At 40.8% G+C, this 21133-nt stretch overlaps 1 protein-coding gene across 4 annotated transcripts; it reads right to left on the bottom strand.

Annotated features, from left to right (window-relative positions):
- Positions 1–1832: 1832 nt before the first annotated feature.
- prdm2b (PR domain containing 2, with ZNF domain b) lies at positions 1833–20728 on the bottom strand. Of its 4 annotated transcripts, none has more exons than XM_030420480.1 (9): positions 20605–20725; positions 17784–17846; positions 17569–17686; positions 16074–16177; positions 15660–15812; positions 12971–13097; positions 9551–9655; positions 4892–9450; positions 1833–3455 (listed from the first exon to the last, which is right to left on the bottom strand). In XM_030420480.1, exons 3-9 carry the CDS (start codon positions 17681–17683, stop codon positions 3438–3440), a joined length of 5181 nt encoding a protein of 1726 aa, XP_030276340.1. In that variant the 5' UTR covers positions 17684–17686; positions 17784–17846; positions 20605–20725; the 3' UTR covers positions 1833–3437. The 4 variants fall into 4 exon arrangements, with proteins under 4 accessions (XP_030276340.1, XP_030276339.1, XP_030276342.1 ...); XM_030420479.1 differs by lacking the exon at positions 20605–20725 and adding an exon at positions 20542–20583; XM_030420482.1 differs by lacking the exon at positions 17784–17846 and having other exon boundaries at positions 20605–20728.
- Between the last annotated feature and the right edge of the window lie 405 nt (positions 20729–21133).

Genomic DNA, 21133 nt, shown 5'->3' with positions numbered 1-21133 from the left:
TTTCAGTGAGAGGGTCGGATCACAGCGTAACATACAAGTTTACTTCATCATACAAGTTCTTAACACATAAAATGGTTATGACGTAATTGTTTGTTAGCACCTACATTATGTCTGACAAACTGTTACAGATCTGGGATTTGTATCTAGGACAGTGGTGTTGCACTCAGAAACTGTGGGAGCGCCAAATTGCTCAAAATGCCAATTTCTACAAAATGTTGCTTTAACTTAAACGCTTTTAAACTTGGTGATCTAGGTGATTTTAAAACTGCGTGGATAATGAAAAATGCTCAAAATAGCTTGCATCCTAACTGTATTCAGAGGCTGTTTGAAATGAGAGGATGTCAGTATGAACAAGGGTAAGGTCAAACATAAAGAAAAGAAAGGCGCCGTATCAGTTGCCTACGATACAGCACCTATATTCACCATGACCTAGATGACTGAGAGCCTTCATCAACATAAAGAAAAGATGGACACTGTATCTGTCAATGGAGGGAAATTAATTGTTTTAGAATAGCTGTGACAAGGTATTCAGAATGTGAACTTAACTTTGCAAAATAGAAGTTCAAAAATAAGGTGTTTTTAGTTATATACATATATGTCAACTTTTTGTTTTGTTCATGTATACAGAACTAAAATAAGAGCTGCTTATATGTATGTCAAGTTTATTTTTTGCTGCTGTTATTTTGTCATTTATCTGTATGTGCATACATTACATACAATTTTGACCAAAATGACCTGAACTGAGTGCTGTCTGTTGTGCTTTTCGCCCTTAATGCACAACATAATAAATGAGAAGCTGCGATACTATCACAAAAATGTTACAAGCAGAATTGTTAGGAATAATAATGCGTAATACAGAACAAGTCATAGTTTTATTGCCTTTGTGACATTGACTCTCCTGTGATTTATGACTGTAATATATGATGTGGTTTTATGCACAGAAACCAAAGATAAAGCAAGAAGACACTTCGCTACGATTTGGTCCCAAGCCAATAAATATAAATGTGAAAGCATCACATTTTACATAATTAAGCTGTTTAAAGTATAACCGATTTCATAATTGATTAAAAAAACGCTTCATATGTGATGTCCTTGTAAATCTCTGCAAGCACAAATCTGAGTAACAAACCACCTGCTGTCGCACAATTTGCCCCCTTTTCCATTTTGAAGCCACACCGCCGAAGAATTTAAGGTGCTGTATGACTCACATATCAACCTCCCTGACAAGTGCACCGCTCCCAAAATAGATACAGATCTCAGTGCAACTAGAAAGGCGACGATGGGCCTGCCTGGTAGCAGTTTTCTGATCTGCAGAGAAAAGGCTGCAACTTCAGATCTGATTTGTGTTAAGCACCACCTTCTATCAAATTCAAATAAAATTGAAGTTTTTTCATAATCCAGCAGGACCCTGACAGGCTGTAAGTGGAGAGGGCAATCAGCAAATGTAATGTGGGAAACTTTATTACAGCTGCAATGACGGGGACATTCATTATAGATATATTAAAAAAAAAGTCTTGGTGAATAAAATCGCCTGCAAGTACTCAGACCCACTTTTAAGTGCAGTTAATCACATATTCGATCTCCACAGCCAAGAAATAATTCTTGATGTTTACCTAATCAATGAACTATTTTACAAAGTAGAAATACGCAACACATTAAATTATGAACTTTCAGCCTTTTTTCCCATTAAGAAAAGAAATGTAATGGGTGGAAAATAGTCTTCAATGTTAAATTACCATAAAAGACCATTTCCTCTCATTCAACTTCTCATTTCCTATCCTTTTATACCCACATCTAAAACAACACAAGCAAAAACAAAACACCACATTACACAAATTGAAAAACTTTTTTTATTATGTCAATTACAGCAATGTTTAACTTGAGGTCATTCGGGATTTTTGTCTTTGTTCATCCTTAAATACATAATCTTGATGCTGAAAGGCAAAACATGAAGATTTCTCGTGGAAATATAAATTAGCTTTAAATCATATTGTTCAATTTACGTTCCCATAACATGCTACAAGCGTTTAAGCACTGCCTGCTATCTCTGTCACGCAACTGGATATTGTCAAGAGTGAAAAGGTGGGGGGATGGGCATGACACCGAAAACGAGAAGCTTTTCATTGGTTGTCTTGCTGAATGTATCACAGAAAACAGGTGATTTTGTCCTTTCAGTTACGTTTCTGTGGCATGGCTCTTGAAAGAAAAAAATGACACATGAAACAACTTTTAACACGTCCTCTTACAACGGACAAAGGAAATACAGACCACTGCGGCATTCCATTCATTTGAGGATTAGAGTAATAATCATGCATTTTTGTTGGTTCATGTGTCATTTTTGTGTCTGAATGCTGAACGGAGACAACCAATTAAGTGACAGAAAGGCTGTAAAAGGTCTGCAAAGTGCAACAGACCTGAATACATTCCATTATTCAACGTTTAATAAAGCCAATCTTACTGATCCAGCTCGAAATCTTGGCAGTTTGTTTTTTTAAAGTGCTGTATGAACACTGGGCTGAATGAGTGATATTACAAAATTCTTTTCAAGATGGACATTATTTTAAGGAGACTACAACATAATTCCCATCATTTTACAACTGGAATTACCTGCTAACGTCAGATAAACAAAAATAGTCGGCAAGTAAAAACATGAGACATAGTTGAGATTTAGACCAAAAGGAATAGCTGTCAGGCCACACATCCAACCATACACATACTTACCACACACATATACAGTGTTCCTGAGGACCAATTGTTGCAGTAAACCAACTGCCATTTTCATTTTTGTTTCCCAAACAAAAATATGCCAATAAGATTATATTCTACAATATAATGACTACAGGAATTTAAATCAAACATACATACTTTGCAAATCATGTATTAACTGAAGTAGGTGCCTGTTGGAGGAGACATGGAAATTGGCGTAATCTAGTTTATACTCTATTCAGCACATGCATTAAGAGACTCTGGAAACATCAAAAAATCTAAACAACCAAATGGGGAAAAAAACGGAACGAAAGAATAAACAAGTTGCCCTAACCCTTACTGATACATGATTGCCATTTGCAATATATCAGCTTCCCAACATAACGGAGCCCTAATGTTACTGTTTTGGGTCAAGTAATGACTCATTTTGTATATATTAACTAATTGTCATTTAAAGTTTCTTTTTCCTTTTTCTTTTTTCTTTTTTTTTGCAAGGCTGGCTAAAAATCAAGGCTCAGTTCAGTTCATAACACAGATGGAAGATAAAAGAGTTCCCTCCTTAAATCCAGCAGAAGGCAGTCGAGATAAGCAGACTTCACTTGTTCTGAGTGAACGAGCCAATCACCAAAAGATCGACCTCAGTGCCGTCAATGCCTTGATTAGTCCGGAGCGTTGCCTGAGAGGTGAGCACGGTATTCCCAGGAAAAAGCGCTCAACAAAGTCCACATGGCTCAATTCATCAGCACCTCCTGAAACGCACATGACACATGAGGTGAGCAACACAGAACAGCGTGGATAAGTCAATTTGTCAATTAGACGATTGGCATCTGCAACACTAAGGGGAACAGATTTGATGGCAATACGTTTTTAAATGTGAGAATTTGGTGCATTATTGTTATCTAATCATTTTTAGGATGTTGTACAACACAAAACATTTTTAGGACTTCACTTTAAGCTCCAAGAAATTTGTGATAGCTATTTTTATTGTTTTCACTGTTTTTACAGAACGAACAATCAATTGAGAAAATGACTGTCAGAAAAACTTAAACTACAATCAAAAATAACTAATAATTGCTGCCCTAGAGCTGTGTGATCTGCACATAGTATTACAAAAAAACCTTTAAAAATGGCATTTGTGCTTTATTCATTTAAAATCCATGTGTCCAAAATCACTTTAATGAAACAGGATGTTAAGATAACAACCCGACTGAAACTAGATTTTTGAGGAAGAGGCCAATTTCAATATTCATTTAATATATATTTAATATTTAGCTTTATAAAAACAAATCTGATTCAAAATTCAATTTTTACAACACATATCACTCTAATGTGAAAACAAAATCTGTCCAAAGTGTTAATCTTCATGAGCAAAATAAACAGCAGCCCCGTTTTAAGCTGCGAGCAGTTGATTTTTGTGATATCATAGCTGTTTTTCAAATTGTTTATTAGAAGGATCTATTGGCAGATATGAAAAATAATATTCATAATTATGTTTTTAATAGCGCATAACATGAAAATAAAAATTGTTGTTCAAGATACATGATAAATATGGCTTAAATTAAAGCTGATAAATATTAACAATAATACATCCAAATTGCTTTCATGGAAGTAATGAGGTGTCGATGTGTTGTAAAAAAGTGCATATTAGCTCAGACTTTTCATAAAGCTCCCAGATATTAAAATCTTTTTCTGCCTCAAAAATCCAGTTTCAGTCAGGCAGTAGTCTTAACATCCCATTTCATAAAAGGAATATAAAACACATGAATTTAAACTGAATAAAATAATAAAGCACATAATACTGCAACCACTGTTCATGTTTTCTTTGTGACATTACTTGCAGATGACACAGCAACAGTTTTTTTTCTGACAATTAATTTACTTGAATTAACTTACTAATTGTTAGGTCTGTAAAACAATTCAAGTATTCATTGCGATTCCCAGAGACCAAGTTGGGGTCATTAGAGTGTCTTGCTTTGTCCAACCAACAGTCCCCAAGGTGACATTTACACTAGTTAACAATAATGAGGAGAAACAAAATCAACAAATTCTCACATTTAAAAAGCTATAACCATCTACACACACATGCAAGGCTGTAATATTCTAAAAAAAAATAGTGCAGCCAATTCACTGATTTTGTCCCAATCAAGATGGACCAAAACACAACAAAAGAGAAACAATGTCTCACCTGAGTCTCTTTTGGGTCTTGAATCAGTGGTTCCTCAGTTTTCATCTCAGCAGAATGAGCTGTGTTGGGCTTCTGTAAGCTCCTGGTGACTGGACCACCTACTCTGTCCCGTGTTCGAAGGGAGAACCGCTCCTCTTTCTTCTGCTGTTGTGGTGGTGGTGGTGATTTAGCCTCTGCTAATCTTTTGGGTGCTGCCTCTTTGCCCATACGCTGCATTCTCATGGCAGGCCGTGGTTGTGCAGTGTCACTGGTAGTGTCCGGGGCTGAAGGGGTGGGAGGTAGAGACTGAGCATGGCCCTTCTTAGTTTTTTTCCTAGCAGAAACTGGTACTGGGAACGAGGCGGGCCTCTTGAGTCGGCCCACTGTAGCAGCGGTTTTTCCTTTACCTGGCTGGGAGGGTTCAGGGTCTGCTGCTCCAGAGCTACGAGCTCGGGTCTTTCCCAGAGGTTTAGGGTCTGTCTCCGTCTTCCTAAGATTCATGTTTTTATCTACAACAGAAACTGCCTCTTTTTTCACCTCTGTGGGGCCTTTTTTGCCCTTTTTAACAACAGGCTTCATGGGACAGCTGACTGCCATATGTTTACTGAGACTCGCAGGGTAAGTAAATGCTCGACTGCAGTGGGGGCAGACATTAGAGGGCTGCTCTTCCTCAACCTTAACAGAAGCCTTCTTTGAAAAAGTGGCAGCTTTATTTCTCTGTGAAATTGCCTTCTGGACCAGCTGGTTTTTCTTCTTACTAAGGGCACTCATTTTTGTTTTACCGGTATCTTGATTAAAGTTAAGTCTCTTTGGCTGACCCATTCTACGGAAAGCACTCTGGCCTGCAGCGGCAGCTGAGGGTGACACCACACCATTCGGACTCTTCACTATTTGCTTGAGGGGGATGGGGTTTTTCTTGGGGGTGTAACGCTTCTTATCACTAGCAGTGGCACAGGCCAGAATGTGCTGGTGCAGTTCGGGCATATTGTCAAAGCTGTTGCCACACTTGGTGCAGCGAATGGCAGTACTGAAAGTTTGTGGTATGTTGTGGGTGGTGAAGTTAGTAGCCGAGGCCACAGAGCCAGCATGGGAACGGCTATGATAAGGAAAAGGGGGTGGTTTATAACTGGGGTAGTGTTGATTAATGCCAAGGCGGACATCAGGGACTTTAGGCTTCGCTCCTTCTGAGGCCATGATCTTTATTGTAGTGTACAGCTCCTCATTGGGGTCCTCTGTCTCTGCCACTGCTGCTTCCTCTGCATGATTACCATTAACATCACACTCTTCTTTTGCTAGATCAGAGTCATTGTGTGGAGCAGCTCCATCAGTTGTCTCTGGCGCTGGTGATGAGAGACTGCTTTCCTCTTTGGCTCGGGATGGATCTGTGTAGTTCTGTGGCCTCAGCTTGCCACTCTCCACTGTTGTGTGTGAACATGTCTCATTAGGATGCAGATCCTTTTGGTGCTGCTGGAGGTTACAGAGAAATGCAAACTCCTTGGAACAAACGGAGCACACAAAGATTCTGCCCACCCCATGTAGTGTTGACCGGTGAGTCAGCAGGGCCGGGGCATCACCGAACAGCTGCACACAGAATTCACACTTGAAGGGCCAATCGACAGCGTGCTCTGAGATATGTCCGCTGAGCTCCTTGATGGAGTTGAACGGCTCCTCGCAGACGTTGCACACGAAAGTCTTGCAGTATATCGAGTCGACTTCCTCAGCCTCAGAGGTTTTTTCAGGGGCAGCACGGTGAGGTGAAGACTCCACACCATCCTGAGGTGCATGATTCATGACTGACAGCTCATCTACGCAGTGCTGAGGCTCTTCTTTTATCTTAATCTGAGGGAGGGATGATGAAAGCAGTGGCTGGGGTGGATCATGTGATGAAGGAGGAGGAGATGATGAGGAAGATGAGCATTCTGGCTGCGATGAGACAGCAGCAAGAGATTTTTCTGTTACAGAGTCTAGGTTTTGGTTCATTTTGCCATTTAGCAGACTGTTGCAAGTTGCAGCTAGAGAAAGATCCTCTGTAGTGGGAAGATCTACTGATTCTGGTTCAGGAGGGCTTGACGGTGGTGAAAAATTAACGGGATCCTTAAGTGGAGTCTTCGGGGAGTCCAGTGGCTCGGGGATGTTGATCTCTTCCTCGTCTTCATTTTGTTCCACTGACAATATCTCCTCAGAGTCTGACGGTGACTTGCATTCAACTGATCTTGGAGACATTTTTGGCGAGAGTACAGGAAGAGGTCGCAGTGCAGAGGAGTCAGAAGGCTGAGAAAGAGGAGAGCTAGGCATAGTCGGTGGAGAGGGTATGGTAGGTAGTACAGGGGGAGGCGGGGTAGGGGAGGTCACAATGGAACTACTGGGGGAAGAGGGGTTCATGGTAACAGGGGTCAAAGAGGGCGGAGATGGGTTGGCCGACTCTGATGTAACATTTGGAGACCGAGAATGAAAACAACCCAGGCTTGCCAATGCCGCAGGGCCCTCCTCTACTGGCAAAGGTAGACCCACATACTCATTCATCAGCACCTTCTCAAGCATGCTGGTGTTAGGCTTCCTCTTTTTTATCAGTGGCTGTGGTGCTGGACTAGCCTTTAACTCAGGCTCGGCATTGCTCTTACGATGCAAGCTTAAATCAAGAGCTGAATCCCCAAGCACCTTGTTCAAGCTGTCACTCCTCCTACTGACAGAGTTTGACAGATCCAAGGGCTGCTGATTACAGGAGTTTCCGCCGCTATTAGAAGACGTTTGGCCATGCATATTATTTCCAGAAAGGTTCAGGCTGTCTCCATCTTCCTTGTCATCTAGGCTTCCCGGAGGTGAAGCACCACGACTTTCCAGCTTTGGCACCTTAAGGGTGTACGGGCTCACCACCTCGGCTTTGCTGCTCTCTGTTTTACAAGCAGGACTGAGCTGTGGAGAAGATGGGGGCGAGGCTGTCCTTCTTTTAAACCTGCCTGAAGCCCCCTGCAGTGGCGTGACTGACAGTGGCGAGGCCAGTCTATGGCTTTCTGTTATTAGAGTAATGGTTGATTTCTGAATGTCCTGTGTCTGGAGGAGCTGTTTGAGCTTTGGTGAGAGGTAAACAGTTTTCTCCCGTTGAAATGCGGATGAATCTGCAGCTTGTTGGAACAGCCCTCCCACTAACAAGTTAGATGAAGAAGATGTAGAGGATGAAGACGATGAAGGTGGTGTGAAAGATGCTGTTTCAGTCTCCACTTTAAGGCTGGGAACAAGTGGGGGTGTAGACGTTCTTCGTTTTGCTGCGGGCTGGCCAATGTTGGAGACTTGCTTTGCAGCACTATTCCGACCCTCCACCTTCAGGGCCTGACTGATCTGATTTGGGCTGATGATGACGGTGTCCAGACCAAACAGAGCTGCAGATCTGGAGTCCACCTCGATCACCTCACAGGTGCTCACCGAACTGGTGGACACAATCTTGCCGTCAATGTAGAAACTCAGATTCTCAGAGATGTTTTTGGATATGTCAACTGCGTAATCGTCCCTGTCTGCCTCGTCTTCTGTGTCCGCACTGGGCACATAGACAGGTGGAGGGCTGGTGCTGGGGGACTCATCGGGCATCTGCTGTTGTACCGATGCCTCTTGCAGCAGCATGCCTTTCCTACGAACTCCTTTTGGTAACAAGTGCCGCTCGTGTATTCTGCGTTGGTGCCGGCGCATGTTGGTGTGTGTGCCAAATGCTTTATTACAGTATTTGCAGGGATGGAGTTCCTTAGACTCTCCATTTTCATCCAATATAAAGGGACGGTCTGACTGAGGCCCTAACTCCTTTCTCTGCATCTCAGAGTTGTGCAGAGGCCCTCCTGTAAACTGGGACCCTATGGCTATGTAGTGGCTAGTTGGGCTGGTGCAGTCAGGACTTGAAGCATCAGTCTGCACTACAGGACTGAGTAGACTGGCGGTCCCAGCCAGAGAGCCAGGCCTTTTCTTAGGCCCACTCTCATGCCTTCTCTCATGCCGCCGCCGCCCGACCTGTGAACCAAAGGATTTACTGCAGTAGCGGCACTTGAACAGTTGTGCTTGCTGGTTAGTGATGGCATGAATGTGATTGTGACGTTCCAGACCCTGCCTGGTAGAGAAGTGGCGCTCACAGTGCTGACAGGGATATGACTCTCCGTGGGGATCACCCTCTAGGTCACCATCGGGATCAGGGTCAAGGTCAACATCAGGATCAGGATCAGGATCAACCTCTGGTTCCTGCCCCACAAGCGAGGAAGACTCGAACTTTCCCAGCAAATCCTTATGGCTTTCTTCACCACGGGTCAGCGATGGACCAGGCTGCTTATTTTGCATGAAACCAGCTGCAGCTGGATACTGAGCAGTTTGTTGCTGTACTTCACTTGGTTCTTCCAAATCATCAGCAGCATCCTCCTCCTCCTCCTCCTCTTCTTCTTCTTCTTCTTCATCTTCCTCTTCTTCCTCCTCCTCCCCATTTCCCCTGTCTGTCATCACTGCTGACCTGTCCACATGTCTATGGTCAGTGCTCCCAATGGGATGGGTTTCCTGGAGTTCCTGTGAGGGCCCCAAGGTTGAGGACCTCTCATCCTCCTCCTTCAGACCTGTAAACAATTCATCACAAGTGCCAAGTTATGCCTTTTTGTGGGGAATTTCAATTAAAGATTGGGTGATATGCTGGTTATCCATAACAAGTAAACATACCTTCTCTCCCATCCCACATCATCTCGACAGTAGGTTTGGTCACACTGGTTTCCTTGAATCCACCCAAACCAGCCTGTCTGGCTCTCTCCAGCAGCTTTCTTCTGGCTGCAAGTACAAACACACCCATCACTTTTTAACAGGCTCAACAGAAAGCAGGCTTACAAATGCGTGGAAAAAGTGTAAAAAACCAGTATAGTGAGTATATCTTCGCATTTTTACAAATTTTAACAAAGATTTCATGAGCAAAATCCTCCTCAACAATGTGCCAATAAAAATCTGGCATATTATTAATGTGGTAGTTATTAACAGGAGAATTACTATTTAAAAAATAAATAAATAAAATAATCACACATTTCTGGCCAAGTAGCCGGCTTTGTCATTTCTTGTAAATAAATTCTATCAACCAAATAGCTTGCTCTCGCTCAGCCCTTTGGTGTCAATGAAAAGAACTTTCAACTAATTATTCAAAAGAAAAGATCATTCAGACCTTCCTGTGCTACTACAGTCCCAAATATTTGATGAGGACAATTCAGACAAGGAATCAGCAGGTGATCTCATGTGGAAAATGTCACAGACCTACTGTGTCTTGACAGGTATGGCTCACGGAATTTACTTGGCTGAGACGTAGCAGTACACACAATACAGGTGATCCTTTCTTTGCTCTCAGTCAGGCACCAACATTTGCAAGGAAAACTACCTTTCTGACCTGACCTCAAACTTTAAACACTCACTGCACCTCTGCTGAAAGCGTTTTGAAGGCAGGAATCTATTTTGCAGTCTGCAGAAGTCTGCTGAAATTACAACAGAATTCAGTACAACCTTTCACATTGCAAAGGAAGAGCTACTACCTAAATTAAAGGGTTACATTGAACTGTTAAATAACAACAGAGTTCAAGTGAAGGGGACGTTTAGCAATAACAAGCTGTGCACAGCTCACACAAGTTATCACTGAAAACGACAAGAGAAAAGATAAAGGATTCCACTTATCTGTCCCTCGTGAATGATAATGACATTGACGTGTAAACAAAAATATGCATTAAGACAGGCAGAATTCATAAAACTAAACAATACAATAGAGATGTAATACATTGATAATATTATTGTTGGGTTCTATGTCTATTCAGGTGCTGTTCCTTATTTTTGTGCCTGAGCGCCTAAAATTTTCAGTAAGGAGCGGGTCCTTAATGACACAGAAGAGTAGTGAATACAGACAGAGAGAGGATGCTGCTTTAGAGCTAAAGAAGAACACTTTTAAATGTATTTCCTTTATTGGCAATCAAACACAAAACACTGCTAACAATAATTGAAAAGATGCTGAATATCAGCCCTGATGATAATAGTCTATTCCTAGTAGGGAGCATAAGTGCTGTGAATGGAAAAGTTTGTGTGGAGCTCTGGGTGAGTCGACCTTGCAGCCACACAAGGCTTTCATAATGACAGGCTTTTCCATGCATTTCGTAATTCAAATAAGGCAACTGATAAATAAGATAAATCAAGTCTCAGGTGGTAAATAAAATGACACTATGTCTAATTTCTAAGCCTCGTCTAACTCAAGAGGCTTTGCTGGCACTTCCTCATCATTGGAGTGTGTCAACAAGGTCATCTGACCTGGCCTACAAAGCCTAATTCATACCAGATAAACACATGCTGCAGGTCAGTCATCTGACCAGCATGGTCTACTGCAGCGACACAACTTCACAAACATTTTATCTCACTGCAATAGCATTTAGGAGCCTGAGCGTGTTATTTCATTTTATGTGGAAGCACATCGACTCTGGCATACATCCATTAAGTAGCATGCATGGTGCCTGATATTAAAATGAGGCTAGCAGGATATGTTAGCTATCTTCACTAAGGCTGACTTTGCAGTATTGCACAGTGCTGCCAAAAGCCACCACACTGCAGTATAGAGAGATGATGTGCAAGAGGTGATTGCCTGTAGGGTCACGCAGATAATGTAACAGGCTTTTTTGTACAAAATTAAAAAATAACTTTTTTGAACAGTTTGTAAATGACAACCCTCAAAAAACAAAAACTCAATGAATGTGGCTGACAGCTCTTATTTGTTTTCTGCCTCATTTCACAGAAATTCCTGGAGTTGCAGGGATAGATTTCACTTCCTGAATGCTGTCTTTATTTATATGTCAACTTAACTACATATACATGAACAGTCAGTGCCGCTAAAGTACATTTGTAAGCATCCGAGCATCCTGTTCTTGCGTTATTACCCAAGGTTTCATTAACATACATTACAGCACACTACATTGTGTCGCGTCTCCATCAAGCCAAAGATTTAAGATAGACAGGTGAAACAATAAGTGTTGTAAACAAACCACAACACATGAGATCAGATAGCAGACACTGAATATATACATTGTAATCTGTTAGCTCTCATCTTTAAGGTCCCACGTACAAAAACCCACATGGTCCAAAGCATTTGGACACTGTGTCCAAAGTTCACACTGACCAGATGTAATTATGACAAGCTGCACAGTCGTTTCTTGCTATTAATCAATAATACACCTCTACCTTCTGTTATCATGTATTTATTGGAGACATAACCAACTACACAAGGTTACATTTGTGTCATTTTAGTTGAACGGGTTTTGTTCTGATGTAATGAATGTTACCAAGCTATAACACTATATAACACAAGTCCTACCTATTATAATGTCTGCCACCGTGTTAACATATTATCGATATGATCAGTTTTTAGTAATAATTCATCCCAGACTGTTTGCCATCTGCTCCTGTACACCGAGATGTCCGTGCGTTCAGACCTAGCCGTTTAGCATCATGCTAGCATGCAACACCAAGTCTGTCAACTCGATGAACTGGTTATTCTGGACCCACAGCGACGTTATAGGTAAATTTAAACACTATCCACGAGATACAACAGCTATATTTTAGGTTGTTATCCAACACCTGTGCTGTAATTAGTCCGCATTTGGACAAGGAAGCTGGCTAGTTAGCCAACCTGCTAGGCCATCACCAAGTAAGAGAGGCTCGCCGATGGATGGCTTTCATGCTTTAGGAACTCAAGGAAGGTCACATCCTCGACAACGTCAGGACCCAGAGGAGGAAAAGCTGCTAAAAAGTTGCTCAAATACTCGTTTAACAGCTAAACTCGGGTGTTTTACGGAGACGAGTGTGCTTCCTGGTCGTTATTTAAAGTCAAGTCTGCCCGCAGCGACGAGTTTTAGGTCGGGTATGAAAGTAGAGAAAAGCCCCACACATCGCCAGCGCTAGCTTCCACTAGCCTTCCTTCATGTGTAGCTAGCTAGCTCGCCAGTTACAACTTCGACTGAGCTGCAAAAGAAATCGACCCAAAGCTAATGTAGCGGGGCGTGTGTGAAGCACACACATCGGGGATTAAAGCCGAGCAGGGGTGTCATCTTTGACTTATAAGTAAGGCCTCACCTCGCTTCGCCCTGGGTGAATTTTTCCTGTTCAGACTGCTGGCTCTTTCTTCCTCCAGTGCAGCTGTTATCTCGGGGTTGTCTTCCACAGTGTACCACACCAGCAGCTCCTCTCCCGGCCCGATAGGCTGCAACAATGAGAGATGAGGTCGGCCACCAATCACAGGCCGGCTTGCTGAGAGGCAAGGGGGGATATTTGGGCCACTGTGCATCTTATCTGTCTCGAGGTGTGGAGGGGGGTGTATGGAATTTGACAGTGTTTTCACCATAGACTGCAGTATATCCTCCAATCAGTCAGTTTAACCACTTTTGTTGTTAAACTGACTGTTTCTGTTAAACCAGAAATGACGCATTTGTGTTCAGACAATTTTAACCAGTGGAGGAGGAAGTGTCAAGATCCTTCTGTTAAGCCAAAGTGTCATTGTAACAAGGGATGGACCGATTATTGGGCTCATATTCCAAATTTTGCCCCTATGATCAGATTTCCGATAAAATAAAATAAATGAAAAATGTGCTACTTTGGCTATAAATGTCCGGAGTCACGGCACTACCCTTCCCTCATGGGACCTTATTTCGTTAAAGCTTTGTATGGTAATGAATGAAGTTGTGCCACGAATAATGCATGATTTAAAAAAATATATATATTATTCAAAAGATACTTTTCCAAGTCAGGAAAGTTGTAGTTAGTCTCAAAACGAATGAAATAAAAGAGTGAGTCAGTTGGTTAGTGACGTCGCCTCGTTGAACGGTCACCACAACCTGCAACTTAAACATTTTAGAGCTGGTCCTGAATATTTGCAGCTCACAGAAATGACAAACTACCCCTTTACATACCTGCATTATCAATATGGTCAGATTTATTGTGATTTTAACTTTAGTTAGTACTCTTTTTCTGTGACGAGGCAGCAGCCATGTTGGTGTCAAATGTCTTTTGAGCGAGATGAGGAAGTTCACTGAGCAGTTTCATGCAAAACTAGATGATGTTTTACTGTAATGATGACAAACTGTGACTTTCTTGACTTGGAAAAAATATCTTTTAAATTCACAAACATCATTGTGTAGTTCATGGCACACTTCAACCAGGATCAAAACATTATTTGTCTTTCTCTATTCACTATTCACTCAAGTCTTTTCTGAAATGAGGTCCCATGGGGGGAAATGGAAGGGCGTGGGACTTCAGCTCTCTATGATGCAGCATCCTCTCACACAACATCCCGCAAGCAACAGTATTTGATTGATAACACATCACAGTTAATAGCTTATAAACACTGAGTAATCTGAATCTGCTCAGTAACCAGCAACTAAACGTATCAAATGGAATACAAATTAAATGTAGTGGAGAGAAAGTTTAAAGTAGCAGAAAATCAAAGTGTTCAAGTAAAGTATCAGAAAATTGTACTTAAGTAAATTGTTAATAGGTTTATTTCATCACTGGCTGTTTTTGAAATTTTGACATAAGAAACAAGTAGCAACAGACCAAATTGTTTAGTTATTATGGGGTGTGGGTTATTATGGTATTATAGGTTTATAGGGAACCAATTTAAAACACTGATGGTTTCATTATACTATATCCACTAAATCAAAATGATACGTTGAAGCAGAAAACTTCCCCATTGATAGTTTAAGTATAATTTTGTGCTCAGCAAGTGATTTGAGGGTGAGAGCGGGCGAGGATGCCATCACCCCTCTTCCTCCCCCATTAGCAGAGATACTGCAGGCGCAGAGGGGTTGTTCAAGTTCAATATGTCAGTCTCGTCTGCCTGACTCATCGATTATTTAAATGGCAGGAAGTCTGTACAAGTTTATACTCTATAGCCCAGACAGTGGGTCTGAAACCAAAAGAACCACAAGAGACAGTTCGTTAGTCGTGGGTGAATGACATGAACTGGGTCAAACAAACAATAAGTCAAACTGAATCTTGAATTTCCATTTTCACCTACACCTGTATACTTTCACTCCACAAGATTGTAGAGCAAATATTGTTCATTTTACCCTCTACATTTATATAACAACTTTTATAATAACAGATTACGAACTGCATCAGAGCACATACTAATTTATTTATCAGTAATCCGATAAAAAAAAAGCTTTTAAAAATACTGATTCCAAATGTCTGAAAAATGCAGAGTATTGGATCCAATAATCAACCAGGCGGATAATCAGTCAACCCATAGTCTATACAGTGTGTAAATACATGTAAATATATGTTTACTTGACTATCACCTGTCATTTTGACGCTCTAGCACATTTAATATCAGATGCTTTTAGACTTTTACTCAAGTGCTATTCGTATGTGTTACTAATATTTAAACATGACGACTTTAACTCAAGTAGGACTTTAGGATATGTGTCCATGTGGCTACTTCATAAGATGAACCTATACAATTAAATGTGATCAGAAACAAATTCCACCTTTAAAAAGATAAAGGTGCTCGGGTGTGATCAAATCTGATTATAACTGAAGTTGTAGTTTGCGGTGGTGTTGAACTGGACTATTACATCAGCCTGTTTCTAATGATATACAAACATGAGAGCAAGAGGAGTATTTTAAAAGTTAACCTAATTTTATTTGTCAGATCATAACAACATTTCCTTAGAGTTTTTATCTGTCCTCTTGTTCACTTTATTTCAATCCATTAGCACTGCTCTTGTGGCACCTACGGGCTTTTATGAATGTGTGTTTGACTTACCTTTAACACTTTGTAGTAAATAGCTCTGTTAATCTCCAGAGGGAAAAGATTCTGCTCGTCACTGGAGTGTGCCCAGTTCACATATCGCAGCCAGTTTCCCTTCATGGGGTCTGTAGCGTCAACGCACATCCAGCCCCGCGCGGGGAAATAAACCTACAGGACACAGGTACAAAGACGACGTTCTAAAAATACATGTATCGCTCTAGAAGACCTGGACAGGAGCGGTGACGAGAGGTCACCTCAAACATAAATAACTGGTGAGCAGCAGCATTTGTCATTGCAACGTAATAACAAAGGCTTTTTAATGTTCCTGAACTCGATGAAGTATGCAGATGGGCTCGTTGTAGGTATGCGTCCACTATAACAAAGGTAATCGTGAGTATTTCAGGGTCAGCGGAGCAGCCTGTGACGTACCTCCCACATGTAAACATTACTTGTCACCTGGGACCTTTTCTTCTTCTCTCCGACAAATGGACCAAACCTCTTGCCTTTGGGAATGACCTGCGTGGCCCAGACGCCTGAAAGATAAATGAGGAGAAACATCTTACGGCAGATACACTTGAGATTTAGGTAGCAACTTACTATGATTTTCATGATCTCATGATTTGAGAGGCGGCACACAGCATTTTCTGCCACAAGAAGTAATTTTCCAACATTGATTAGTCGATTTATCGTTGCAGCTCATTTTAGGATTATATTTTAGCACTTAAAATGTTGTGTGTTGTAAATATGTCTTGTAAGATAACCTGATGGAGGTCTGAGTACCGAAACATGGTTGCCATTAAACTTAATTGCAAATAAAGTGAGAGGTCTTTTCCTGATATTGTCGGCGCTGGATCTTCTCCTACACACCTGTCGATCCTCAGGTGTGCAGAAGTTGTACTCCGTGAGCACTAAATATGATGAAATTTGGAGAGCGGTGCCCAAAACAGATGTCCTGCATACTGTCTCTAACTTAACAATGGTGAAACTTGAACTTGACCTTAAAATCAAGAATATGGATCTTCAGAAGTGGCATGATGAGGTTTATGACAACAAGATTATTTCAGACTGATTTTTGTTTCTTTTGTAGAATATACTGTTTTTGCTCCACCTTTAACGTCTAAAGTGTGCTACCCTGAACCTGCCAGTTTCAAAGAAGAGGTAAGTAGGTGACAATGTTCCAGTGTACTTAAAGTTTGACAGGAGATCAAGGTGATCGGCATCAAGGTCAGTTTGTCAAGTTTTTGAAGGTTAAATGTAATGTTGCATCTTCTTTATTGTATTTGATCTGACTTCAAAATACCTCATCATTGGTGAAGGTGGAATAAGGAAAAGTGTAAAGCATTACTTTTCATGAGTAGCTTAAGTGAGGCATGGTATAATATACTGTTAGCCTTTTGACATAGCGTTCATATTAGCTTTTTGTTTACACCATTAGATCCTCGCTAAGTGTGTTCAACATTAACCGAGGGTCTAAAGTTCTTCATTTTCCAACACAGCCTGGACGTCATTTCATAAGTTATACATCAATGAAGCACAGATGGGAAATCAACACGTTAAAAAGGGACTTTGTCGAACTTCTGTGAGTGCCGGAAGCCAGTCGTAAACTTATGTTAGCTACTGATGCTTTGTGTTAGTGGAACGGAGAGACGAGATACTCAAGAACGTACATAAAGTCACATCTTTTCATCTGTGGGGAGAAATCTGACCTGAGTCAACTTAACAAATTAAACAAATCGTCCACATGCTTTTTTTTTTTCCGGGTTTCATTTTTTGATGTCACATTACAATCTGCTCACATGTGGTCAATAAAAAGGCAATTCATTTGTGTAAATGGCTGCAAATTATTACACAGAGCCCCCCTAATGGTCTTATAGGTGCTGTTAAAGTTGCTCTTTTCTAGAACAGATCAGACACTTGTACTCACCAACACGGCTTTGATTCGTGGCAGAAGGTCCGAGACTCAAACAGTCGGGCAAACCCTTCCACACATGAGCTGGAATCTCATCTAGGGTTTCCACTGTCCCTCTTGTAATGGCCATGATCTAGAATACGATATAAATCAATCTTGTCAAACACGTTAAACATCAATAGATAATATGCTCATTTGATAAACTGTAAGACGTGCTGTAGATATTATACCGGCTCAGGTAGGGTTCCTCAACACAATGGGCACCAGGTATTAATGGAGCATTGTCACATGGACTGTAAATACAGAGCAGAGGAGGCTGACTTGAATGGACGCTCTCACAGTGACCTCATTACAAGCTGCATCTCAGTGAGGGGAAAATGTCAACTGTCTAATACAACTTTCATCGCAACTGTTGATGTTTTTCCTTGCATAGAACAGAAACTCAGCCCAGATTAAAACATCAACTGTGACTTATTTCCATAGTGGTTCTGACCTGACCACATTCAGGACAAGAGAGAGCTGTCTCTGTCTTTGAGAGAGCTGAATGTGTTGTGAGTCATGAGGGCTGCAGCATGCAAATTCTACCACAGGTACAGAGCATGTCCTATATATATATATATATATATATATATATATATATATATATATATATAAAAAATATATATATATAAAATATATATATATATAAAAATATATATATAAAATATATATATATATAAAATATATATATATATAAAAAATATATATATATATATATATATATATATATATATATATATATATATATATATATATATATATATATATATATATATATATATATATTTGCAGGGCTGGAATTAATATTACTGTCAGTGTGAACAGGGCTGCAGCCAGGCTTTTAGAAATACCAAGTCCAAGTCCACCTTCTCCCAGAAAAATGTGTCCGGAAACCATTAATAAACACTGAACACTGTATTTGTTTATCTATTGGGTTAAAACTAGTCATATTCACTGTAGTTCTTTATGAAAACTCATTCCGGGTTCCTAAAACACCTATAATCTCAGAAGTACACAACCTCAGTGTCCTCAGTTGGAAGCTCCAGTCATGATCGTGGGTTACTTTGCAGACTATTTTGACGATTAATACATATAAAAACGCCGGAAAATATGCAGTGCTCGACAACTTTCCAGAGCCCAGCGTGATCATTTAAATGGCTTGTCAGAAAAACCACTAAAGATGAGCCCTGTGAGAAGGTGCAGCATCAAACACAACCATGCAGACCTTAAATTAGATTGTGAGGTGTGAAATCCTGGATGAAATGTCTTTGTCATGACTGCCAAATGATCTATACGGTTTTACTGCAAAGATAGAAGACGATTTTTACTTAATGAAGTTTGGCAAAAAAAGTTTGACAGATGTTACTTTCATTTATCAGTGGCACAAAGGTGAGAGAAGCAGAAAACCCTCATCTAACCATTAACAATCAGAGAAGTCAATGCATTTCCTCTTGATCGACTCATCAATGAATCAATTTATGGCTTTCTTGCTTACTTTAACTATAATTAAAGGGGTTTAAAAACGTCTGATCACAACTCCAGCATCAGCAGATTACAGTTAGGGGAAGAAATTAACCAGAACATATCGGCTGGTTACAGGCTTGTGAAACTCTGGATGAAATTGATGTGTAATTTGTGTCTTTAGGTTCTTAGAAATGCAATAATTTCACGTATCGACGGCACACGAGAGAAAAATCAGCAAATCAACACACGTGAGAGACTGGAATCTGCGAATGTTGCTTAGGAAATGGCTAAAACAATGATAAGAGAAGTCAAACCACTTTTAGCTTTCTTGCACTGACGAAAAAAAACTGATTGTTCAGTGTTTCCATTACTTTCCAAGCACGTACTATGCTTAGAAAGTAAGCATCAGGCACGGCTAAAGATACTAAAACAACACCGTGAGCCTGTTCATGTGCAGGCTCTGGATTAAATGTCTTTGTCACGACTGCCAAATAATCTCTATGGATTTTCAAAAAAAAGGTGACATTTTGCTTATTCAAGTTCTTAAAATGCACTCAAGAGGAAAGAAAAGAAAAAAAGACAGCCAATCCTCACGTTCGAGAGACTGAAGGTTTCTTAGAAAATGACTCAAACGACAATCAGAAAAGTCAAACCAATGAATTAGATGATTTTTAGCTTTCTCGCATTGACGGGGAAAAAAAACTGATTTTCCATCACTTTCTACGCTTTAGTAAGTTGCTTTCTTGTCCCAGCTGGCAGAGAAGCCCAATTGTTCAGGAGCACACAATGAGCTGTGGGGCTGAGCTCACACATCACCCTGAATTCATTCACTAGAATAAAATTTAAGAAAACACACACATATTCCAGACAGTTCACAAATCTGTTAAAAAAACGACCTTTCGCTTGATTTAATGGAGATGCAACCATCTCAAAAAGGCAGTAGACAAAAAAAGCTAAGGCAAGAAACCTTTGTGTCTACAGATGTGTGCTGCTCAAGCTTTAACATCCTTTTAAAAAAAAAATCAAAACATCAACTTTTATCTCATTATTCTCACTACAGCCCGCCGGTGCTGGAGTTGTGACCAGACATGTTTAAATCCCTTTCTAGCTGAACTTGCAAAGCAACACATGGACAGATTCTCATTGTGGGTGTGTGCTTATGTTTGTGCGTCAAAAAAGAAAAAGAAAGCGGATTTTTAAAAAAGCGTTTCGCCTCAGTCAGCTCAGTCCTCCTGCTGAAAGTTGTACAAAGACGTGTAAGGAAAAGAAGAAACCGAGCGGCTGTGTGCACCGTGAAGCAGCCGGGATGGAGGATGCAGTTTATTGTTAAGACAAACCGTCCTCTCTCCTTCTTCTTCTTCTTCTCCCTGCACGCAGCCTTTCCTCTCTCCCCCCTCGATGCTGCCTGTCGGAGGCTGCTGCTGCTGCTTCTTTCTCTCTCTTCTTTTTCTTTTTTTTTTCAAAGCTACTCACAAGCGCACTTACCTGCTTGATTTGACCGGGGACTTGAGATTTTTTTTTTTTTTTTGGTGAGTGTGTGCGCTCTACCTGCTTTCAAATCTGCTGAAAAATGGCGGATGGAGGGGCTTGAGTCGGAGAAGCCTCTTCTGTAACTCGGAACCGTAGTTGGGGAGAGGCAGCCCTGTCAGACCCGTGCACACACACACACACACACACACACACACACACACACACACAGCCAACAATGTTCAGTCAGGAGGGTTTTTTTTTTTTTTTTTTCTTTTTTTTCTCTGTAGGCGACGAGGCTCCCTGGTCTCCTCTCCTGCAGTCCTGTCCACACTGCAGCAGCCTGACATGAATCCATGCCAATTAAGTACCTTGCTCAAATTCATGTGTGAGCATAATGGGCCTGTGGGCTGGTACCATCTGTGCGTCCATGAATAGCAAAGAAGAAAGTCTGTAAAAAGCAAAATGAAGGCTGCAAGTTATTAGATATCCTTAGATTAAAAAAAAAAAAAAAAATGTTTAAAGCAAATGTTCAACCTGTGGTGAGTTGTTCCTTTTTTTCTTTTCTTTTCTTTTTTTCTTTTTTTTTAAACTTTTTTTCTCACACACT

Source organism: Sparus aurata, chromosome 6, assembly GCF_900880675.1.
Source record: "Sparus aurata chromosome 6, fSpaAur1.1, whole genome shotgun sequence".
In the NCBI taxonomy this organism is placed as follows: Eukaryota; Metazoa; Chordata; class Actinopteri; order Spariformes; family Sparidae; genus Sparus; species Sparus aurata.
Note: the sequence above shows the minus strand (reverse complement) of the source record. Positions and strands in the feature narration are given on the sequence as shown.

What these genes read in the sequence shown, in the direction of transcription:
- prdm2b (XM_030420482.1), bottom strand. Translation starts at nt 17,683, where the DNA reads ATGGCCATTACAAGAGGGACAGTGGAAACCCTAGATGAGATTCCAGCT. An exon ending in CACGAATCAAAGCCGTGTTG is followed by an intron (nt 16,178 to 17,568) that starts GTGAGTACAAGT and finishes TTTATCTTTCAG; the next exon opens with GCGTCTGGGCCACGCAGGTC. An exon ending in GATGTGGGATGGGAGAGAAG is followed by an intron (nt 9,451 to 9,550) that starts GTATGTTTACTT and finishes AATTGTTTACAG; the next exon opens with GTCTGAAGGAGGAGGATGAG.